The sequence below is a fragment of the Colletotrichum fructicola genome, assembly GCF_000319635.2.
Source record: "Colletotrichum fructicola Nara gc5 chromosome Unknown KSG_Nara_v1_contig02, whole genome shotgun sequence".
In the NCBI taxonomy this organism is placed as follows: Eukaryota; Fungi; Ascomycota; class Sordariomycetes; order Glomerellales; family Glomerellaceae; genus Colletotrichum; species Colletotrichum fructicola.
Window position 1 is genome coordinate 6147349 of NW_027094052.1, and position 23782 is coordinate 6171130.

The 23782-nt window shown below is 51.0% G+C and overlaps 8 protein-coding genes across 8 annotated transcripts; 7 read left to right on the top strand and 1 right to left on the bottom strand.

Moving 5' to 3' along the window:
• Nucleotides 1-406: 406 nt before the first annotated feature.
• On the top strand, nucleotides 407-2026 carry CGGC5_v004515 (Acyltransferase; the record flags this gene model as incomplete). Its single annotated transcript, XM_032021957.1, has 1 exon — nucleotides 407-2026. The coding sequence occupies one exon, from the start codon at nucleotides 407-409 to the stop codon at nucleotides 2024-2026; it is 1620 nt and encodes a 539-aa protein (XP_031880987.1).
• A 301-nt stretch (nucleotides 2027-2327) lies between these two features.
• Nucleotides 2328-3734, bottom strand: orsC-6 (Tyrosinase-like protein orsC; the record flags this gene model as incomplete). The annotated part of the gene is made up of 5 exons (XM_032021958.1): nucleotides 2328-2859; nucleotides 2914-3095; nucleotides 3171-3257; nucleotides 3310-3472; nucleotides 3541-3734. The coding sequence occupies 5 exons, from the start codon at nucleotides 3732-3734 to the stop codon at nucleotides 2328-2330; spliced, it is 1158 nt and encodes a 385-aa protein (XP_031881135.1).
• A 2046-nt stretch (nucleotides 3735-5780) lies between these two features.
• On the top strand, nucleotides 5781-7246 carry CGGC5_v004517 (uncharacterized protein; the record flags this gene model as incomplete). The annotated part of the gene is made up of 6 exons (XM_032021959.1): nucleotides 5781-5969; nucleotides 6023-6257; nucleotides 6310-6450; nucleotides 6502-6619; nucleotides 6671-6766; nucleotides 6823-7246. The coding sequence occupies 6 exons, from the start codon at nucleotides 5781-5783 to the stop codon at nucleotides 7244-7246; spliced, it is 1203 nt and encodes a 400-aa protein (XP_031880985.1).
• A 720-nt stretch (nucleotides 7247-7966) lies between these two features.
• On the top strand, nucleotides 7967-8764 carry CGGC5_v004518 (uncharacterized protein; the record flags this gene model as incomplete). Its single annotated transcript, XM_032021960.1, has 1 exon — nucleotides 7967-8764. One exon carries the CDS (start codon nucleotides 7967-7969, stop codon nucleotides 8762-8764), a length of 798 nt encoding a protein of 265 aa, XP_031880986.1.
• Nucleotides 8765-11400: 2636 nt separating this feature from the next.
• Nucleotides 11401-13507, top strand: MUP1-4 (High-affinity methionine permease; the record flags this gene model as incomplete). The annotated part of the gene is made up of 6 exons (XM_032021961.1): nucleotides 11401-11671; nucleotides 11742-11981; nucleotides 12052-12223; nucleotides 12283-12878; nucleotides 12943-13195; nucleotides 13261-13507. The coding sequence occupies 6 exons, from the start codon at nucleotides 11401-11403 to the stop codon at nucleotides 13505-13507; spliced, it is 1779 nt and encodes a 592-aa protein (XP_031880983.1).
• Nucleotides 13508-15506: 1999 nt separating this feature from the next.
• On the top strand, nucleotides 15507-16610 carry CGGC5_v004520 (putative L-asparaginase 1; the record flags this gene model as incomplete). The annotated part of the gene is made up of 1 exon (XM_032021962.1): nucleotides 15507-16610. One exon carries the CDS (start codon nucleotides 15507-15509, stop codon nucleotides 16608-16610), a length of 1104 nt encoding a protein of 367 aa, XP_031880984.1.
• Nucleotides 16611-17517: 907 nt separating this feature from the next.
• CUTI-0 (Cutinase) lies at nucleotides 17518-18450 on the top strand (the record flags this gene model as incomplete). Its single annotated transcript, XM_032021964.1, has 2 exons — nucleotides 17518-18068; nucleotides 18129-18450. 2 exons carry the CDS (start codon nucleotides 17518-17520, stop codon nucleotides 18448-18450), a joined length of 873 nt encoding a protein of 290 aa, XP_031880955.1.
• A 3965-nt stretch (nucleotides 18451-22415) lies between these two features.
• PLR_Fi1 (Bifunctional pinoresinol-lariciresinol reductase) lies at nucleotides 22416-23478 on the top strand (the record flags this gene model as incomplete). Its single annotated transcript, XM_032021966.1, has 3 exons — nucleotides 22416-22451; nucleotides 22512-22693; nucleotides 22755-23478. 3 exons carry the CDS (start codon nucleotides 22416-22418, stop codon nucleotides 23476-23478), a joined length of 942 nt encoding a protein of 313 aa, XP_031881109.1.
• Between the last annotated feature and the right edge of the window lie 304 nt (nucleotides 23479-23782).

Below are 23782 nucleotides of genomic sequence, written 5' to 3' on the forward strand. Positions count from 1 at the left end.
CAATGCATATCGTATTCTCCCCCCACTTGGATGCCTAAAGCTCGAACCCGTGCCAACTGAAAGAAGGTGTCGATAATAACATTTGCTACGCCTTACTCGCTTCGGCCGAACCATGTCCAACTGGTGCTGCGCCGTCGAGATCAACAGGGGTTCGGACCCTCCCGTGCGCCATTTCAGGCCAAGCGCCCAATCACTGAGGGCTTCCATGTCTGATCTGGTGATGATACAGAATGATTCATACCGGACCCAGTCATCTTCGGTGCGATCTCCTGGATCTCGCCGGGGCATCCCCGCTACCATGACCTGTCTGTGCGAGATGAAGCCTTTTTAAAAGATGCACCATGCTCTGTTTCACCTGCGATCTCGGTGGTTATTCAGAGGACAGTTGAATCCATAGCGAGCCAATATGACGACCCGAGATTCGCAAAGTGCAGCTGGGCGCTGTCGGCTTCAAGCGACTCGCAGGATATTTCCCAAGACGCCTGCGCCGGAACCCACCGTATCGAAGCTTTCAATCATCGACGCGACAGTCGCACGATTCACGCCTACCGCTGCGATATGGCTTTACGATAAGAATGATATTGTGGAATTGCCATACCCGAGCCTATTCGAAATACTTGGATCAGCCCTCAGCGAAACTCTGGAAGATTTCCCTCATTTTGCAGGGCAAATCCAATGGGCGACCCAGGACATGGTGAAGAACGATGCAGTTCAGCGTCATCTTGGCCGCCCAGTCGTATCCCATGGATCTCCAGAAGACCCTGGGGTTGAGCTCATAGTTGCAGAGTACGATACCAATTTGGACCAAGTCGTTCCGAGCAGAAACGAGAGAGAAACAAGTCTGAAAGAGTGGAACGCGAGCGACTTTCAGCAAAGCGACTTCCTACCGAACACCAAAATCGCGCTATCATCCCTCAATGCGATCGAAGGATTGCCCAGCATGGCTATTCAGCTCACGGCATTCAGATGCGGAGGCATAGGGATCAGCGCAATGATTGCACACCCACTCGCAGATGCCGCTTGCCTAATGACCTTCATGAACTCCTGGGCTGCGCGATCAAGGGCTTTGCTGCATCCAGAGTCTATATCCGGGGGCTCAAAAATTGTCAAGCCAGTTTTTGAACCTTCTCTGCTTGATCAAGTTGCACAACTAAGCCATGGAGGAGCATCCGACAATGCCAAGATCCAGAAGGCTCGATCACTACCAATGCACCGGTTCGACTGGTGGGCGGAAGATGCACCCGGTTTCCCTTCTGGTACGAAGCCTGCCACTCAAGCTACAATGCCATCTGCTGAAGAGATGGGAAACACGCAACTCAGCTCGTCGTCCTTTCCGCCATGGCCAACATGGGACATGGCTGCGCCAGTTGATCATTACCAGATCCATTTCTCGTCCAGCGAGCTAGCGAGGATGAAAGAAGCTGCGCAAGCAAGTCTTCCTGCCGATATGACGCCTTGTCGCATATCTCGACTTGATGCTGCATTGGCACATGTGTGGACTCTCATCAACCGTGCAAGAAATCTCCAGGATACACAGAACAACGTTTATCTCGACATCACCCTGGGACTTCGCCAAAGAGTGAGCCCGCCCTTGCCCGAGACTTTTGTCGGGTCTCCTCTGCTTCTCGGATATGTCGAAAAGATTGGAGTTGAGGCGTCTACAACGGAATTGGGGCCTGTCGCGGCTGCGATCAGAGGAATGATGGACATGTTCACCCCAGATGCGGTCGCAGCTTATATCCATGATGCCGCTCATGAAGTTAGTCCACAAAGACTGTGGCAAGCCTTCTTGGGCAAACACCATACGCTTGTTACGTCTTGGGTGAGGGCACAAGCCTATGAGCTTGATTTCTTTGGAACACAGCAGGTGGCCAGGTATGTCCAGGGAGTCATGCCCAAGATCGATGGTCTTGTCCAAGTCATGGATGTTGCGGATACTGGCGACTTCGATGTCAGCATATGCATTCAACGGGAGGCCATGGAACGGCTCTTGAGTGATCCTCTACTACGGAAGTATGAGTCTTAGAAGTCGCGATGATTTTTGCGAAGTCTACGGCACAACTAGAGCCAACCTAACGGACAATTCAATTCTTAGATTAAGACTTACACTTCATATAGAATCATTATTTGGAAATTTCATGAAGTCGCATTCCTTCGGCCATGGATGCCATTACTCAAGTAGATACAAGAAGTTCAAATATGTACATGTAGACCTTGACCATCATTCTCCGAGTCGTTCAGGTCCAGTCTTGGCAATAGTGATTACGATAATAATTATGGTTCCTTCACTTCTGATTTGCCTCAGTCATCCACTGGCCGATTTGCGCTTAGGCGTAGACGTAGCAAAGTGGCGATCCGCCAATCGTGTTCATCAGCTCGCTGATCGTGCGGTTCTCTGCCAAGACTCCAAGGTAGAGAACATCTTCCACGGTTGTGTTCCGACTCGCGGGTCTGTTGTTGATCGTAATTGTGCCAGCAACCTCAAAAGCGTTCCATAGGTGCAGAGCTTGCCACAGCCAGTACACACGGTCGACCATCGCATGGTGAAGGAAGAACGAAGGGTCAACGGGTGACGAGTATAGATCGCTCGCTTCTCCATTGACGGAAAAGTGGCCTGCGGCGTGCATGCCGAGAAAGCCGTCTGCAAACCGTCCCTGGAGTTCGTTTTGGAAAAGCTCGATGTTGCGGGAAGCAGCTCCGATAGTGATGTTGGCCATGTTCTCGTTCGTCATCCAGTTCGTCATGGTATAGGAACTGAGGTCACGCTTCAGGCATCGAGGGTTGTGGCCGAGTCTGCCTGCGGGACTGGCCTCCATGCCATCCATACCAGGGTTCACAGGTCCAAGGTTGACTGTCATGCTGTGCAGATATTAGCTTGCCTCCATTACGCGATTGGAGTAGAGAGATACTTACTTGACGAAGGGACCACTCTCTACGCAGCCACCGCCCTTACCGGAAGGCAACCAGATGGCGCCGGCACCGCTGAGACTGCCATTATGCTGCACGAAGGCACCGTCGCCACTGAGACTCGTGTCGCTACCATCGAAGATTGGAGACTTGGTCAAATCATCTTGGTACTTGAGCCAGTTCCAGTACTATTTTTGTTGATTAGAAGTGTTCAGGCTTGAAAGAGAGAAATCAAAGATGTCCAATCAAGATAGTCCACTTACAGGTTGAGAGCCCTGGTAGCCACACTCGTTTCTCAGAGCCTCCTCATAAGCCCAGGTGAAATACCGATGCCACGTCAGGAAGTTTCCCTACATCATTGCGTTAGACTTGATCGCACCGAAAGGTGGATGTCTTGCTTACGGTGCCGTGGATGGTGGTAGTCTGGTTGATATGCACAGCAACAAAGTCATCATAACGGTTACGGGCGCCCGGGGCAAACTCCGGGTCTGACTTCGAGGGCGACGTCAACATGCACTGGACAGCACTGATGTACGCTTTCTTCTCCTTCTCAGAGAATGCCTCCCTTCACGCGCATATTAGCAACCGAGGACCTACGCGCGATCTGCATGAAACTGTGGGGGAAGTACGAACCAATCCCGGCGATAGCGTGCGTTGAAAATGTTGCAGCTGCTGCGCTTGTTCATCATTCCGGGGTTGGCTGCCTTGAGGGCGTCCATCGCCCGGATCTGCAGGCCAGAAAGAACATCGCGCGTCTCGATGGGAGAAGCAAGAGCCGGTGCGCTCAGCAGCCCAACAGCCGCAGCCACGATGTTGATGGAACGCATTGCTTGACGGTATTCGTTTTTTGGGAAGACGAACGGAGTGCAGGGTCGCCGCGTGCGAACAGGACAAGGGAATTAGGGAGAAGGAGGAGATGTGGTCCTGTGTTCCGTATGGCGAAGACACCTGATTCTCTGCAAAGACGAACACGCGCAGAAAATGCGTGGGAAGTGGGAGCGGAATTGACGGTCCGGAACTTGTGTTCAGAGATCAAGAGGAAGGCGTTCCGCCGTGCAGTCACAGAACCTCGCTAGCTATATAGACGGATGCCTGTCAGACGTTGAGAATAGATTAAAATCCGTTGGCTAGCGCCTCCGACCTTTGGCTGCAGGGCTCCGGATCCGCGCGACGGACGTCCTAGCCGCACTGGGCGGCATGGCATGTCTGGAAGGCTGCCACCCCTGGCGCGGGATGCCGCTGTTGGGGGGCGAAAAATTGATGTGAGGGTTGTCAATCGAACGGTTTTATGCGGCGGACAATGGAAGAAAATTCGATAGCCCAGATCCTGATCCGGGGCCCACGGAGCCGGGATGGTGGATGTAACCCTCTTCGGTCAAGATGGGTGGATGAGATGCAGGGGAGATGGGGAGATGCGACTCCGCCGTTGCCACAGGCCGAGGCGAATCACCAGAACGGTATTTGCCATCGGCAAGAACGGCGAGTCGAAAACGACAGTAACACTCGGCTTCCGGCTCAGCTATGAGGTACGGTCATATTCGTTCTGATATCGACCATTTTTCGGTCTATGTGACCTCCCGCAACGCACCGACTCGCGTGCCCCATGAGCTTAACTCAAACACTCAAACTCAAAAGTAACAAAGGTGTTCATCCCATGATCCCAACCTTGACTTCAGTCGCGACATTGGAGACAGTGTCCAACTCATGGGCCACGGCCCGTCTCCACCAAGTCAGCACTCACCTTCGGGGATAACCAACCGTAGCAACCGATCCAGGACAGATCATTCTCTGGTCTGTTGTGACTTCCAACCCGTCCCGCTAACCAGGTCTTGGCATGCATCCCATAGCATCCGAGAGGCAGGCAATCCACTTCTCGTTGCAGATTGCTTCCGATAGGCCACCACGCCTGTTGGTCTTCGAGAGACGGGCGATTCCGTCGCGATAGTTGCTTTTTATCGTAGGACCGCCGTGGTCTTTAGCGGAGAAATTCTGCTGAAGAGCCCTCCTACACCCACGCAAGTCCACATTTTTAATTAAGTGACAAGGGCATTGGTCCGAATTTGCCTGATGGGTAGTCCTCAAATGGCACACGAAGGATCGATATTTCCAGGGCGTGCGGCCGCCATTGAAAGCGCTGTTGGAGATTGAACATTCCTCTGTCTTCAATTCTGAAGACCATTTCCATATCTCAGGTGATCCGAGAAGTCGGGTTCGATAGCTCATTATTCTCTTGACAGATGCTGCGCCGTGCGGCAGTACTTCAGACGGTACTGCAAGAGGGCGGCGCCGTGATGTGGGAGACACCACCCTTGTTGCCCCCCATGGAGCGTCCTTTCCATTTCGACCACTCAGATATCTGATTGGCGATCCTGCAAAGCAAGCACAATCATCACACACTCCACTCCATGCAAGGAACACTCCGGCCCAGGAATTTTCAGACCAGATTCCAACGGCTTTGCCATTCTGATAAGATGGATCTGTTTCCATGCTTCTCCTTGGAACACAGTCTAGAAGCAGCAAGTAGCACGAGACGTTCCCTCGGCTCCGCTGGGCTAGAACAGGAAGCTCTCCAGTGACTGCCGAAGCGACCGTCACCCAGTAACGACTTCTTAATTATTCCGTTTCGTGCTGTCCCTATTCCCACCCCATGTGCCCTGCATGCTGTAAGAGTGGTGTGGTTCCTGCATTCCCTTGATGAAATCTGAAATCTCTTCGGAGCCGAATAGCTCAGAAGTCATTCATGCTTAAAAGATTGCACAGATCCCCTCGCTCCTCAAAGTGCCCACTCCTGATCTTCATGGCTCTTTTTTGCTTCCGTTGCCGTCTTCTCCCTTATACTAACGTGCGCCGCGTCTTTGACGCAGTCGCCTAGCATGTCTTCGACTTCGTCCACCACGGCTGTGGACTCGGCAAGAGCCGCGGAGAGCAACACCGCGATGATCTTGGCAGTGACAGGAACCTTCCATCTGATCGCACTCATCTTTGTCAGTCTACGAACGTACACCCGCGCGGCTATCGTGAAGACGATAGGGCTCGATGATTATATGATGATCATGGCTGCGGTATGGATACCCGGGAGATCTCGCGCCTTGGCGTCGGTGCTGACCCCCTTCAGCTTTGCGCATTGGGTGGAGGCATGGTTATTTTCATCATCCAGGCTCAATATGGACTTGGAAAACATAGGGATACAATCAGCAAGCTCGACTATGTTGAATATTCCAAAGTCGGCTTCTTTCAGTCCATCATCTCCGCGATCGCCGCGCTGGCTTTCCTCAAGATTTCGATCGCGCTGTCCCTGCTGCGACTGAGCAAGAATCCCTGGTACTCGCGATCACTGTGGGCACTCATTGGTATCCAGTTACCTATCCTTTTTCGGCATAACACATGCTGATCACTTTCCAGTGTTTGTCGTCCTCTACACGATCATGGCGTGGTTGAGCTTCTTCTTGTACTGCAAGCCACTTGCCGGCTACTGGGATAAGAGCCTCAAGCCCACCACTTATGGCATCACGTTGTTTGTCAACTTTGCCCTCATCAACACAGGTATGCAGCTTGATCCAGCCTGCACTTGCTGCAATCTAACCAGCTATATAGCATTCAATATCTTCACTGATGTCTGCTTCGCAACGTTGCCGATCCCCATCATTTGGGTATTGCAGATGAAACTGCGCACCCGAATCTATCTGATCGTCGTCTTGAGTCTCGGCTATTTGTAGGAAACTCTCTTTGTCTGTTTTATGCTACAACGAGCTAACCGATTCAGTGCCGTCATCATGGGAATCATCAAGGCCGTCTACCAGATTGCTCAGCCCGGTAACAAAGACGGGACCTTCTATCAGAGTGTCCAGTTCTGGGGATTGTAAGTGCCGCTGGGATTATCCTACGCTTCGCAGTTGCTGATTAAACTTCCCACAGTCTCCAGCTTAACCTCGGTATCATCGCTGCCTGCGCACCCGCACTCAAGCCTCTCGTGGGCAAGGCCCTTAAGATCTCCTCGAGTCGACGATACAACAGCAACAATCTTTACGAAAACCGATACCCGACCGGGCGTACCGGCAGAACTGGTAATGGCACATCGAACGCTCGAAGGCAAGGATACAGGGAGCAGGGTAGCCAAGGAGCACCTGACTTTGAGCTCGAGGACGGCCCTTTCTCCCCAAGCACGGAGATGTACCGAACAACCATCAAAGGGGGAAATCACCCGGCGGCGGTGGCAGTGTACCAGAACGGGCGCAGCTTTGAGGGGCGATCAGGAAGTGAAGAGTCTATTTTGGTCTCGGATCAGAAGCTCAATGATCATGGTATCATGAGGACTACAGAAGTTTCTATACAGCGATAGTATATTCTGAAATGATATGATTATGGTCATGGTTTTCCGTGTGCTCCGTAACAGGCTCTGTTCCTTTTTAAAGGAAAAGGAAGAAACTACATGTATCTACTCCACCGGCAGAGGCATGCTGCATACGCTCGACTCAATGCTTCGGGGGCGCATAGTCATCCTTCGGCTAGGCGAGATGCCGCGTTACATGCAAGTCATCTAGAATGAGGCACTGGTGGGCAGTTTGAGCTCTACTTCGGCGTATGAAGGCGTTGGAGCCCTCGGAACCATATCGCTCAGTACCCAAAACGCAATAGTAGACCCGTCAAACACCTCCGAACCTGTACGTCATGATCCGACCGATATGGAAGAACATGGCCTTGGCTTCTTGGGGGATAAGAAAGTCGGCGAGAAAGTCGCCGAAAATGCGGCGAGATTCCGCGCCAAGACCGTTAGTTGGGGCTCATATCCTTCAATACATCATGTAAGCCAGATTCATTTTTCAGCGTTCAGTCAATCCAAGTGACTTCAACCTTTCATATTAGAAAATGCCAATTAATTTGAGTGAAAATGTCTCCGAGAAGAAAGACATAAAGCTGCAATGATCGAAAGGCTCGTAACACCTTATTTTACCGGTACTTCTGTCTCTACCAAGGTAGACACAGTCTCAAGTTGATATTCTGAAATTCAACAATCAAATAACTGTTAAAACTGCTCCAGAATCATTCATTTATTCGAGCAATGGCATATCTTGCGAAACACACTCTGTTTCTCTGGCTGAAGGGATTCTACCCTCGTCGAATTGTGTACTACCTGCTCCTCAAAGGCTTGGCCGCTCATGATAGCATCATGAAAGGCCAGAGCACCTCAATGTCATTGAAGATCAACATCATCAACTACAATTCGAAGACCAACCGTCTCGAACCTGCCGATGTCGACGACCCAAAGCCAGCTGGCAAAAGCACCCCGTGCCTGCGAATCTTCGACGCAGACAAGGGGACCACCCAATGGATACACGAGAGTACCGCAATCCCGGCATACCTGGAAGACGCCTATCCCGATTTCCTTCCTCTTCAGAGCCGCGATATCGTGGACCGAGCCATATTAGGCGACATCATGGCTGGCATCAACGCTGCGCAAGACGATTTCAGCTACTATTTGCTCCACGCGTCGCCTGTCGTGTGCAAGTATATGGGGCTTGATGCAGCAGATAGAAGCCTCAAAGCAGCACTCAACGCCAAGGCTCAGATGCACAAATGCCTGCTAAAGGTGCAGGCATGGGCTTCGGAATCATTGGAGAAGACCGGGTGGCTGACACCTGGCATCGACAGACCGGGTCTCGCAGATATTTGTCTTGCAGGATGGCTCCGATACATTTGGCTATCGTATGAGTATGATGTTATCGAGGCAGAAGGCATGGATGCACTGAGAGACTGGTGGGTGCGCTTTCGAAAGCTCCGATGGTGGGCAGAGGTGGAGGAGACTGGAGAGAGTCATCCGGAAAGTCTTCGATTCGGGAAGGAAAGTCGAGAGGTCTAAAACCCATCTCAAGGAAAAGGACTGAACCAGTGACTTTGCCTCAAGTCTCCTTTTCTTTCAAGGTGTTAGTATGCGCACGAAGCGTGTCTTTTTGACTTCGAAATGAAGTAACTAATTCTATAATTCAGAAGTGCCAGCACGTCAAAATTGCATACGGGCCTCTAATAAAAACAAACAATATTGTCGTATATTCAATGTCAAGCACCTTTTATCAATCACGACACGTAGCTAACCCATTGTATCTCCCTGTATACCTAGTACTGCATTTATAGTAGTCGATTCGGCCACGTTCTTGTCTGAAGGGGGCCGTCGACCGTTATTCTGGTGCCGGATTTGAACCCACTTTGATGAAGTTCAAGTTTATAGCCCATCCAGTATAAGGCTTGATAGTAGGAAAACACAGTAAAACCAGTTCTGTTAGTGCTCCATCCAGTAGCATCCCAGAGCTGTACGTTGATAAGAGTCTGATCGTCATCCTTCGTAAGAGGCCTGTTCAAGTTACTAGAATATGGCAAATCACTATCCAGCGGAGGAGAGAGCGGAGCGAGTTGCTGGAATCAATGCTCTTTTTCAGCATTCTGTTGCCTAATCCATGCAGCAAACCGGTCACATCACCCGAGGCGTTCCGGGAGGAAACATCACTTCATGCCATCGTCGTTCAGGATATTGCAGCTGTGCTCAAGACAACAGGTCAGTTTCAAGCATTGGCTGGATCCTCGAGGCCGATAAACTGCACCACAATTTCTCCAACTTCGCATCGCAAACCTGTTTGGGTGGCTTTGTATGGCAAAATGTTGCGCGACGTAGTCAATAGCCCTTTAAGTGGTCACTAAGGCAGACCTGACTAAGCTGAGTAGCGAAATCTCGGATCGTTGTCGTTACCATTTTTGACGTTATTTAATGAAAGCGATTTCCAGGGTAAAAGGCTGCTAGGACGTCAAATCCCACATCCCGTTCAGCGATAAACAGCGCCACCTTTTTAGGCCCGGTGGAATCCGGGTGTTTGCTCCCGGGTTGTGACCCACCCTTCCCGCCATCCTTGCTATTCCGGCCCCGCAATCGGAGCCAAAGTGCGGACCTATCCGAATATCAACAATTTGATATTCCGAGACGCTCATATCTCTGGCTGAAGTTTAAACTTATCGCTTGATGAAAATTTCCATCTCAAGGTGACGCATGTGCGGGAGCAAACCACTTTGTTCAATGCCGACAATATGCAACGCAACAGTGGCTGGTCCTCGGATACCGATGGCGTTATCGAGTAGCCTAATGTCGTTATGAACCCAAATCTGCCAGGGGCAGAATTTTACGTGTGCCATGCCTCCTTTGAGGAAGGTAACAAGCGTTTGTCAGTCCTGAATCAGACTGACTTTCGGGTCATCAACGGCACTTCTTTGGGCACTTAAGACGGCGTGTCCGCCCGCGCCCAGACCGACCCGTTTTGGCCCGCAAATCCCGCCGCGCGTTTTAGGTCATGAAAACACCTCACTTAACCATGATTGCATACAAAATACTGTTGGCGCTAGACAAAATGTATCAAGCTACCACATCGGGTTTCCAAAGTTTGGTACGATTTTGGTCATCGACGTAAAGTCTTCGGCCTGATTTGGCTGTTGAGCCAAGCTTATGTATTTCCATACGATTATCTGCACCCTTCTCTTCCCAATCGTGTGATCACTGGCCTACATTCCTTTCACCGTGCATCAATGCAGAAGACAGACTAATCGCGTCTATCTCCTCGAATGATCGCGCATCAGAGAAGTACCTGCCATAGGTCAAGGAGCACTTAATTTTCAACTGGAAGCTCTCGATGGATTGTTGTCCAACAGCAACTGTCTCATTCTGAAGAATTCACATCCAAAAATGCGCCTGGAGTTTGGCTCAAGTCCAGTCATCTCTCATCCGGTTGCAACACAATGTATTTGAGCGAGCCATGTCGTCTTTCACGGTGGTTTGACTGTTTCTAGCAAATGTCGTCATTTGCCTTCGGTGTTACTCCATCGCAAACCTCCAACAGCTCCCCGTCAAATAGTGGACTCCGCCGCGTGGGGGTGGATAACCCCAGCCAAAGCTGTCCAGTCTGGAGAGCTTTGGAGACACTAGGGATCAGCCGCGGTGGGAACACCGTCCCTGGAGGTCGTTCTCGACGCCTCGGCGGACGCGCCCGGTTCTTCCCTTTCGTGTAGCTGAGTGTCAAACCTGATCTGAATGAGACATGACAACCGGCCAGTCCCAGCTGATGAGGCGTATGTGGCCAGTCCGTGCCGGTCAGGGTTCGAGGACCCCGATCGCGTGCTTGTTGGTGGTGAGGGTTTTGACGCCAAGAGACCAAGAAGGCAACGTCAAGCCAGCAAAAACATGGATCAGGAATTAAGCCAAGAGACAAGCAATTGTGTGATTTTACCCCATCGTATCGACGCCTGCAGACATGAGTCGGGTCACTCCCGCGGGCGGCGTCAATCGGGATATATGAAGTCTCGACGCGTCTGCCACTGGATCGACCATTATGTCTACAACCCCCTTCGATCTTCGTTTTCTCGATAGGTCTGCTTGACATCTTCGCTCAGACATTGAGGCAGTCTGTCTCCAAAGGTTGTCAGTGCTTTCACTACTGCAACATAGTCAGACAGACAAACATGGTCTTCTCAAAGCTGTTCGGCGGCGGCGAGAAGTCCGAGCCCGAGTATCGGGTGGACCATGAGGCCAGCGACTCCGAGCCTTCAATCATCCACGATGGAAACCTCGCATATACTCGCCAGAAGGGAGGCAATGGCTCCAAGCCTTCGTATCAAGAAGCCGTCGGCGCGCCCGTGGAGTCCCAATCGCCCCTCGGATACCACGTGGGATGGGCTGCTGTCATCTTTCTGAATATCAACATGATGATCGGAACGGGTGTTTTCTCGACTCGTAAGTCCACGCAAAGCATTCAGACAAATATAGGAGCCCCAGAACCATATGTTTACTAAGTTTGTTACAGCGGCGAGTATCCTCAATCGCACCGGCTCCGTTGGTCTCGCACTTCTGTATTGGGTCATCGGATTCCTCATGGCGGCCGCTGGATTCAGCGTCTACCTGGAGCTTGCCAGTTACTTTCCCAACCGCAGCGGATCCGAAGTTGTCTACTTGGAACAGCAGTACCCTCGCCCGAAGCACTTCTTCCCCGTCGCTTTCGCCGTCCAATCGGTCATCTTGTCTTTTAGCAGTAGCAACGCCGTCGGTAAGTTTGAAGTCACGTAGCGCAGCCATACATGCGCCGTTAATCAGTCAGTAAACTCATGAACTGGTAGTCCTCTCGAGATATTTGTGGAGGATGGCCGACATCACCCCGTCGGAGTGGCAAATGCGGGGGGTTGCCATCGCTGCTTATACCCTTGCCGTCATCTGCGTCCTCGCGCACAACAGATACTCTCTGTGGCTTGTCAACTTCATTGGTGTTCTTAAGATCCTTACTCTGGTCTTGTGAGTCTCCTTCAATCACGGTCTAGTATCGATTGCGGGACTAACAAGATTTCAAACAGCATTAGCATAGCAGGCCTCGTAGTCCTTGGCGGCAACGTCAAGCACATCCCCGACCCCAAGGCCAACTTCCGAAATGCTTTTGAGGGTACCACCAACAACGGAAACGACCTTTCTAACGCTCTGGTCTCCATCATCTTCAGTTATGCCGGATACTACAACGCCTTCAACATGACCAATGAGATCAAGAACCCCATTCCCACCCTGAAGAAGAACGGCATCATCTCACTCGGTACTGTCGCGATCCTGTATATGCTTTGCAACATTGCGTACTTCGCCACAGTTTCCAAGGCTGAGTTTGCCGAAGCCAGCGAGATTGCTGCGGCCGTTTTCTTCTCCAAGCTCTTTGGCGAGAGCAAGGCTGCTGCGAACGTTCTCAACTTCCTCGTGCTGCTGAGTGCCTTTGGCAATCTGCTGGCCGTCTTGATCGGATCGTCGCGAATGATTCGTGAGATCGGCCGACAGGGTGTCTTGCCGTTCACCGAGTTCTGGGTTTCCACCAAGCCGTTCGGAACGCCGCTCGGTCCTTATCTTTTGAAGTGGGCCATGACGTTCATCATGATCGTTGCTCCTCCAGCCGGCGATGCATTTTCTTTTGGTATGTTTGCCCTTGAAACCATTGGCGATAAAATCGAACACAAAATGCTAACTAGCCTCCTCAGTTGTCGACCTTCAGACGTACCCGAGCGCGATGTTCAACTTCGCAATGACATACGGCGTCTTCATTCTGCGACGCAGACGCAGACGCTCTGGCATTGGTCGCTCAGACTTCCAGGCCTGGGACTTCGTCGTTCTCTTCTTCCTGGCTATTCAAGTCTTCGTACTTGCTATGCCTTGGTGGCCGCCTAAGGGTGGCCCTTACGCTGGCAGCGTCAGCTTCTGGTACGCGACGTACTGTGTTGTTGGCATTGGAATGTGAGTATTTTCAGCGCAAGCGCAGTTCACAACTTCTCCAGAATATTGTACTGACATTCGCTTAGCATGATTGTTTGCGGTCTCTACTACGTCTTCTGGATGTACCTGCTTCCCAAATGGATGGGATATGAGATTCGTACTGAGATCGTAGAAGTCGATAACGACGGAGCCAACACCCACCGCCTGGTCAAAGTTCCCAAGGCTGAAGTTGCACAATGGGATTCCGAGCATGACGAGGCGGGTAACCTGCGCCGAAGGAATGTCACGACTGTTGAGATCGAGTCGAGTGGGTCCAACGAGAAGACGGCCTAAAGTAGACCACATACTTTGAGCTTCATTTTAAGGACTTCTTTCTAGATTTCTTCTGTTGTCGCAACAAATCAGATTGCAGTAGACTTAATCCAAAGCAGGGTAATTCAGCACAATATGATCGTTAAGCGCTATATGAGAGGCTTGTAGATACAGCTGCCACGCCACGTTGACTATCCGGCGATAATGAGATAACAGGCCTCGCCCACTTCACCGGTGGCACTCGGCGTTTCATTCGGTATCTTATGCATGATGTACTTGATCCAGGCAGCGAATCATAGTGCGTACCACCACGGACGCTGCTCCCTGAATCCACTACTAGATACTAGATCAGGGTCAATGGATCGGCGTACTGGCTTTATGAACGTCGATCTGGGGTTCGCAGCAAACACTGCAGCCGTCACATGGGGATCATGCGGTTACATGCAATCCATATCGTGTCATTGGTTCATAGACGCTCCGTAAAAACAAGCATAAATGAGTGAGACATTGGATCTGAGCATGGATGGAGGCTAGTGACGATCCACACAGATTCCAGTTATGATCCAAGAGGAAGATCTGATCGCCTTCATCCGCAAGCCAAAATTCACGTTTCTAGTTCCAAGATTCGAAAAGAAGGAACGAATAAATCACCCCCCCCCCCCCCCCCCCCCCTCAAATTGGTTAGTCGACTTCCACATAATGGCCGAAGCCTGAATCCATTATGATGATTACCTAGTTCTCAAAGAGGTGAGCTCCACACCGATGCGTTGAATCATAGTAGCCGACGCGAATTAAAGAGCCCGCACTTGTACTTGTATTCTGAAGAGGTATACATCAGCGTTATCGGATGCCTTCGTTTTATGTTCCACGTGATACACATGAACATCTACGGGATCAGAAGTGCAAGGGCGGTGATGACACCCTTGACTGACATCATCCATCAGACTCTTGCAAGCTAGAAAATAAGCTAGCAATTGATTATCTTCTTGGACCTTCTCTCCTCGTATTAATCATCAGTATTACTTGGGCTGTGCTGTCATGGGAATCGCATTGCTAAGGCTATGCATGCCAGATCCGGTTGACCGAAAGTCCCCATCAGAGTAATCGTCGCCTAGGCAAACGTCCGTCGACAACGGCAACCTGTTTATCAACAAATGTCAACCCTGTGAGTAAATTGATCCCATATCACGGACCAGTGACGGATCGCCGGAACCGGAACCTTCTCCAGGGGTTGGGAATGTTTCCCGCGTCTTATCTCCCGAGGCCAAGGATCCCCCGCCGGCCGACGAGTCATTCCTGCGCCTTTTGATCCAGTGCCCCGCAGAAACAAGTCAACCCCACAGAATGCTACGGACTGGACCTGCAAGACTCTCAATAAGCTGCAGCAAGAGCCAGCCAATTCCCCGGGATTTCTTCATTACCATTCCGTAATCGCTCAATTGCCGTGTCCTAGCTATCAAGATAAGTCGCAGATAAGACCAAGAGAGCACTAACAGACAAGGGCCGACCCAGAGGTTGGTCGGTATGCGAAGTCGGTCAGTCCTTGCCGATGGCATTCAAGCTCATCTTTTTGCCGACTGATAAGCAAATCCCGACCGCACGGGTCCAGCGTTCGCCTAGCTCAATCACCTCCGGACCCCAACCACGTGCGATTGGGCACCTCCGTCGAGATAAGGTCGATATGTCAGGATGTTGGTCCGAAGTTACGATGAACTACGCGGATTCCATGGATTCTAGCTCGAGATCATCAGGCATGAACGAGGCATTTTCGAATTTGGTCGGATATTGGTTCCAAAATCGGACATGTTGTGTCTTATCCAGTCTTATCACCATGGCTTCACTGACGACAACCGGGAGAAGTCCGTCTTGATGTCAATAGTATAAGAGAACCCGTATGATCCATGAGAAACCCTTTCGGTTTTTTTCAGATCAGCGCAGAATTTTTAATCTCCTGCAAGCCGAAGCTGCCTCAAGACAAGCCCTTTCTTCCCAAGAAACATCAGCGCACCAATCAGTCAAGATGCAGACCCGCAACTTGTTCCTCGCCGCGTCGCAGCTGGCTCTCGGCCTTGCCGCTCCGGCCTCCATGCCCGGCTTCCCGGCCCACCGGCTTTCAACCCGCGAGACTCACTTCAATGCCAGCCTGCCCAACATTACCATCTTTGCCACGGGCGGTACCATTGCCGGCTCTGCATCATCCAACGCCCAGACTACCGGCTACCAGGCCGGTGCTCTCGGTGTCGACATCCTTATCGACGCCGTCCCTGAGCTGTGGAACGTTTCCAACGTCAAGGGTGTCCAGGTTGCCAACGTCGACTCCGGCAGCATCACCCCCGAGATCCTCCTCAACCTTACCCGCCTGGTCCAAGAGGCCCTCGATGATCCGTACTGCCAGGGCGCTGTCGTCACCCACGGCACTGACACCACGGAAGAGTCCGCTTTCTTCCTTGACCTGACCGTCAAGTCTGAGAAGCCCGTCGTCGTCGTCGGCGCCATGCGCCCTGCCACCGCCATCAGCGCCGATGGCCCCATCAACCTCCTTGAGGCCGTCACTCTCGCTGGTAACCCTGATGCCAAGGGCCGCGGCACCATGATCGTTCTCAACGACCGCATCGGCAGCGCCTTCTACACCACCAAGACGCACTCCAACTCCCTCGACACCTTCAAGGCCGTTGAGCAGGGCTACCTCGGTTTCTTCCTCGACATCAAGCCCATCTTCTACTACCCTGCCGTCCTCCCCTACGGCCGCGTCTACTTCAACGTCTCCGAGGCCACCGAGCTCCCCGAGGTCGACATTCTCTTCGGTCACCAGGCCCTGCAGCCCGCTCTCGCGACCGCTGCTGTTGAGGCCGGTGCCAAGGGTCTCGTTCTGGCCGGCATGGGTGCTGGTGGATGGACCACTCCCGGTCGCGACACCCTCAAGAAGCTTGCTGAGGAGCACGACACCCAGATTGTTGTCTCCAGCAGAACCATGGGTGGCTTTGTCGAGGACGACGATGCGCTCAACACCTACGGCGGCTGGAACCTGAACCCCCAGAAGTCCCGCATCATGTTGCAGCTTGCGTTGTACGCTGGCTACACCTCTGAGCAGCTTGAGACCCTTTTCAAGTTCGCCTACTACTAAGATTAATGAGTTGAAGTTATGAGATCATGAGCACATAGACATCAATAATAGACCAAAAGTAATGTTTACCTAATGAAAGCCGAGTTACTCCAAGTGCCGAATTGTCACGAGCGACAGGAAGGATTAACCTTTTACACGCGCTGCATGCGAATGCCGCGCGCCTCGCCCTGCCAACGGAAAAGCGATGTCAATTGACTGAGGTGTTCTCTCATTTCAATATGATGTCACTCAGGAAGCGTCGCGGGTGTTGTTAGTGCGTCCTCTGATGCTACATCAACAGTTCGGCAGTTACCTCGTTGCCCCTCTCCGCATGGCAGGTAGCATGCCTCGGCCTGGTCCGTGAAACCGTGATCGCCTACGCCGTAGCGAAACTTTGCAGGATACTATCCCCCGGAATACCTTTACGTCAGAGTCGTGCAATGATCCTCCAGGGGTTCATCCAAGCCCCAGTCTAGGCCGTTGACTGCAACGCAGAAGGTTCCATTGCAACCGTTATTTTCCCGAGCTGTTCAGCCCAATTTGCCGATACTACCGCACCAAGGCCGAAAAAGCAATTCATGCGGGATTCCACTATATGGCCTCAAGCTATGGGTGTATATCACAACGATATAATAGCGCACAGCTCCTAATGCGACAAAGACAACGGCTGATTGTGACAAAGGCGAACGCCAATGCAACAAAGGCGAAGGCTAATGCGACAACGCCCTCGACTAACGTCCAAGAATTCAGGAGCAGTAGGCTTGGACTAGTGATTTCCTAGCTTGGAAAGCTGAAAAGAATCCATCCAGTACAGTTTACTTATACGGCCTCATGTGCAACGCAATTAAATATCCTCTTCGTGTCCCCTTTGCAGATTCCCCAACGGCAAGCCACTCGTTCAGTTCACCGTCTTCAAAACATCACCAAAATGTCCCAAGCATTCGCAGCTTTTACCACTAGGTGGCTAATGACCTTGATCGTCGCCATTGCCTTGCACTCCGCAAGCTTTGTTCACGGACTACCTGCCTCTAAAAGCGCCGACCTTCCAACGGATCTTCGAAGAGCGCCCACCGACAACTTCCATCTCGAATCGAGACAAGACATTCCTGATGCTTTGGCCAAGTTTCCATCCGGCCCGTTGAACCAATTCCTCAGACTCATCAGCACCCTCCCAGCAGGAGCCGCTGCCCTGGACGCAGTTGGTCTGGTTTTGACACCGTTGCAGCAAAGTCTTGCCGACTCCGTCGGTATTGACACGACCGAGAACGGCTTGGCGCCGAATGCTACCTGTGCCGATATCACTGTCATATTCGCCCGCGGAACCACCGAGCCTGGAAACGTCGGTCTCGTGACTGGCCCGCCTTTCTTCGATGCTCTGAAGAAACAAGCGGCTGGCAAGTCTATCAACATTCAAGGTGTTGCGTACCCTGCAACATTTGAAGGGTTCAATAACAATGGAACGGAAGGAGTGCCCAGCATGTAAGTGAGCTTTCAAAGGCGGGGTCTACTACGATTGGAGTTTTGACTCGGTCTTCTAAGGACGAACTTCATCAACAAAGCCATCACCAACTGCCCTAACTCCAAGATTGCCATATCCGGCTACTCTCAAGGGGCCCTAGTTGTCCGCAGCACGACGCAATCGCTTCCAGCTGCGACAATGGCTAGGATCAATTCGGTGTTGACCTTCGGCGACCCAGGATACCCGAACCCCATCCCTGGAGCAGATGGCAAGACCCAAATCATTTGCCACGACGATGATGCGGTTTGCAAGGGAGGTTTTATTACTGTGGACCATCTGACTTACGCCGAAAATGCAACGACGGCTGCGGAGTTTGTACTTCAGAAAGCGAACACTCAGTAGGACGTTTGACCTTTTCGACGGTGAGGCCCAGCATAATCAGTATGCAACTGGACAAATGAGAATCTTTTCGTAGTGTGGATGATGCTGTCAAATACAAGCTGTATCAACCAAAGACATATTAAGCCGGGCACCGACAACATCAATCGATAAGTTCTGGAAACAGTCGGCAAATAACAACGTGAGGAGATATGAGCATGATCACAAGGCCTTTTGCACTACAGTCAATACTAGGTTTCTGTACCCCTGAGCCTGCGATCAAAACATAGCCAACCGTCATCTAACATCTGTCCTCTGTCGGCCTGGCTTGCATCCCCAGACTCATTCCTCATGCGTATAGAAGACCTTGCTGGGGCTCATCGACTTTACCGCCCGAGAAAGAACAATGTCCCGGTCCCGTGTTTGACACCACTACAACACCCCACTGGAGCGGTTTCTCCCAGGCATTGGGTTCGCCTAGCCCAGGATGACAAGCTGCAGATATTGCTGCACTACAACTCCCCACTACAGGTATCTCGCCGAACTTCAGAGGCCGCGATCCGACAATAATAAGATACACGACCATGAAAGATATGGAAAGAGCAACGATCAAAAATCCAAAGCCAGACCAACCACATGATGTAAAGCTCTTTTCCGGGTAGGGGACCATAGCCATGACGTTTTCTGACGAAGGGCCGTATGACTCCATGCTGACAACGAAAATACTTTGCGAGATGAGCCAATGAATAAGACCCGAAAAGATCATTACCAGGATTGAGTATCTGAATGGAAGCTGCAAAAAGTAGGTTTGTCTTTGGGCCCCCTGAGGCTTTGCAGACACTCGGAGGCCTTTTCTGTGACTTCCGAACCTATCCCACAACCTATCCCACTCGGTGACTAAAGATATGCTTGTGCATACAGCATTGAAATTGCAGTAAAGGATCGTCTGTACAACTTGGAATGTGTTGGCGACGATAACGTTGAGGATGAGAGACGTAGAGTCTTGGCCCATCCAGCTGGTCTTTAGAATCAGCTCCGCATGTGGTGAAGCCAGCCCTGCTGGTTTCAAACCTGTAAAGCCGCTCGGTCTCTTGAACATCAGCAGAAACACACAGCCGACAATTGAGGTAAAGTATCTAGGATTCCTCATTAATCAAAGTTTTATGGAACATTGTTCAAAGAAATGTTAACTTACCCAAGCACGCATATGTTCCATCGAATGGTACCAGTGGCTGAATCCTTGTATTGCAATCCATTTCCGAACTGTCGCGGCTTCCTGGTCCAGTCATTCTTGATAAAGTCCTGGTTTGACTTGAGACACATCTTTGTCGTGGTCTCATCAGGTTCTTCCATGAAAGAGGCAATGGCGTCTCCAACCGATAGCAATGGTCTTTCTCCGTTGCTAAAGGCAATGGACAGCATTAAAACAACCTTTAGAAGGTTGAAAGTAATGATGACCCAGCAAAGTACCTTGCTGTATAGCAGCTTGCAATGACCCTCAGTTCTCTGGCTGTGGCATTCTGTTATAGTTGTTTCATTCATCCCCCATCTGTCCAACTCCTCCGCACTGGCCCATTCAGAGCCTGAAGACATCGTGTCTCCTGTTATTTTCATTTCTTCGAAGTTGGCTGTATAATTTGTAAGCTCATCGTCTGCTGAAATCAAAAGCAAGCTGCCTTGGGAAGACTGGAACTCAGTCCCATACGCCCTGATACACTCATGGAAGCTAAGATACTCCAGTAAACCTTGATCATAGGCGCGATAGATGTCCGCTAGTGTTTCCTTGGCTTCTGATGGCGCTGGAGATACGTCACCTGTAGCCAGAAACCTTCTGTTTATTTTGAAAACCCAATACGCGTTTACCGAAGTTGATGCGAATATTGTAGAGTTGAAACTGCGAGGAAGTCAGTTTGATACGGAGAAGTATTGGTGCAGAACTACGATACAGTAAATGGAGAGGAAGAGAAGATATCAGGAAAAGGAGCCAAAGGACCCTTCTTTTCCATCTGATGCGCCAGAAATTGCGGATGCTAGGAATCCCAATATCCATCCATTCTTGTTTGGCATGGGATTCGTTGATCTCAGACCGTGTCGGTGCCATAAGACACTGCATGCAGTAGTTGCTGCCAGATAAAAGAACTGTGCTTAGAATATTTACGACAACGTGGATACCAGTGTTTATAGCTTTCGTCTCAGAACAAGTGTCTGGGAGTAGCAAAATGCCGATGCCATCTTTCGTATCCGCCGAGCGTGACATAGTAGCCCAGATAATGAAGGTGAAGTTGATGATGAATGTAGAAAAGGCCGCAATGGCAAAGCCAAGAGCGGCTCTTTGCCATTTCGCCTGGGGGAGTATAGCTGTGGCTTTTGCAGCAAAGCTTGGCCGTTTTTGTTAGAAGACGAACCCCAAACCACACAGAATGCAGAAGGCGCAGATAGAGAAGCATCGTCCTTGATCAATCCTGTGTACAATTGCACTGACGTACCGGTACGTGTAGAAGGGCAACGAATTGCAAGCCATCGCGATATACTTTGCTTCGTGCCCAAATTTTCGGAATTGATTGACCGTGGTTGTAGATGGACTGCGTTGACTAGTTTGCTGTCTGGGTGTATTATTTGACTCTGCCGAGCACCCCCTTGAATTCATTCTCGCAGTCGCTGAAGGCTAGTGGCGCGAGTCCACTGACTATGTATCTCTGCTCTTTTTCTGCCGCGATGTACCAAGATAGCTGACGCGCACCAAACGCCTCAGCCACGACAAGCTATATGCAGTATCGCCGTCGATGAGTATTCAATCAGCCTTTCGCAAGAGGTAATTGGGTACATTTAGACTAGTTCAGCTATAGTTGACTAAGAACGACCTTGCACCGCGTGGCTTCCATCCCCAGCCACGCCGTCCGCCAATCGCGATGACTGCGGAGACTTTGGTAAGAAGAAAAGACGAGGCACAGCATCTCAGCTGACATGCAGTGAACCAAGGTGAGACGTTACATCAGAGAGTCCATCTTTAATCCTGAAGCATTACTAGCCTTGAGTTGGCTCAAATCCAGTAACACACTATGAGGCCCTGTAGGGTACTTCACTTTTCTCAAAAGGGAAAGAAACTGTACAATACGAGCCCGATCTGTTGGTGCCTTTACCTGAGTCGCCCAGTTCTTTCTAAAACGACATTATGCTTTCTACAGATTTAAGCAGATACTGAACAGAAACACTTTTGTCCAGAACGCAGGTACACTACACTTAAAATTTGAAGGGGAAGCATTGTATGTAATAGTTCTTGGGTCTTCACAACAAGACCTCTTCGACAAGCGTCAAGATTATGGCCAGGACAATCTTAATGACTATACCGAATCATTATTGGTTGTTTCTTTATTAATGCCAATAACACGCCCAGCCGATTCCCAAGTCCGCCACAAGCAAGGATGGTGGAGCCATACATCAAGCAGGGGCTCAACATGTCGACGGAACAGCGTAAGAAGTAGCCAAGTCAGATTCAGAAGTGCGGAGTTGTGACATCACGGCTCCAGTCCGCCCGAAGTCCGCAAGCCCATTATGCAATGTAGGGAGGCGAGATATCCGGGTCCTCGAGGTTGTCCACATTTTCTATTTTGTTGGGGCCAGCTCATTCATGCTCTATACGGGACATGCGGCCTCCGACCGACGCCGATTGTGGGGCAACTATCAATCGGGCCGTCCGAGATGGAATCGGTACGATCACCGGGGCCCTCCGGACGCCGAGATGATGGACCAATCGAAACCTTCTCATATCAGAATGGAGGAATCGATAGCAGTGCGGATCTCTACGGTCGCCGATTCGAGATGATATGACTTCTTTCCTTCAAATTGAGTCAGATCCAAGCTGTCCCCAAGTATTTAAACGCTCAGCACGTCTCATAAACATGTAAGCTGACTTCTCAAACAACAACAACAACAACAACAACAACAACTGATCACAAGCTTCATCCTTTATACCCGCCCATCACATCACAATGACTACAATCGTGCGAAACGTTGCACTCCTCGGTGTAAGATAGACCCTTGCTTCAAGCATGCATCCAGAGTTTCACGACTCTAATTACTTTTAGGCCACCGGGACATTGGGTCCTCACTTGCTGAAAGCATTGACTGGCGCTGGACACTCTGTCACCGTTATTCAGCGCAAGGAATCTACGAAGGAAGCACCTCAGGGCGTGAAGTCTGTCAAGGTTGACCTGAGCAACTTCGATGATCTTGTCTCCGTTTTCAAGGGGCAGGATGTCTTCGTCAGGTAGGCTCCATAAACCCTAAATCTCTGCTTTACTTTTCCCCATTTACTGACGCCGCATCAGCGCTGTTCCAAACCCGACTCTAGCTTCAGACAAGGTCATAATCGATGCCGCCATCGCAGCCTCGGTGAAGCGCATCATTCCCTCCGAGTTTACCACCAATCTCGACACCCCTCTTTCCCGCAAGCTGCCTCACGTCCTCGGCAAGGTCGAAGTTCGCGAGTATCTCGAATCTGTGGTCCCAACATCTCCGTCAACTACATGGACTTCCATCAATAATGGCGCGTTCCTCGAGTTGTGCCTAAAGTTTGGTATCCTCGGCCCCAACTTGATGCAAAAGACGGCGACTTTCCACGACGGCGGTGAAAAGGTTGTCGGTGCATCCCTGCTCCCTGACATCGGCACCGCGTTGGTCAAGATCCTTGAGCCAGGCCATTTTGAGGAGACCGCCAACAAGCCAGTCTATTTCTACTCCGCCGCCATCAGCGAGAAGATGCTTACCCGACTTGCGTCCGAGGCGACCGGTATCGACTTTGGCAGCGTCGAGGACGGCCGCATCCCAAATCTGAAGGTCGAGGATATGGTCTGCGACGCGAACGAGAGGCTGGCCAAGGGAGACAAGTCTGCGATGATCACTTACTACTTCCCGATGATGTACAGCGAGGGATACGGTGGCACTGACTTCAAGAAGCTGTCTTGGAATGAGAAGTTGGGTCTCAGGGTTTTGAGCGATGAAGATCTGAAGGAGCTCTTTAAACAGGCTGCGAAGGAGCTCGGAGTTCTCTAGGACAGGAGAAAGTTCTTCGGGTGATATCTCTAGATAAGGCGTCATCGTTGACATGTATGGCAACATCGCTGGGAATCCAAGTCAGATCGAAACAATCGTTGACTAGAATTCAAGTCAACTAGTGTTTGAGCAGTTTACAAACGAGAATGAAGATCCCATGTTTGCCACTTAAGGTCCGTGTTGAAGCAGTAAGGTCACCCATGTGTGTCACGGGAATGTAAGTGCACGGCGATCTGAACCACGGCCGTCGCGAGTTGCTCTCATGTCTTCAATATGGCAAGTCTCTCAAGCGCCCGCGCGGTTA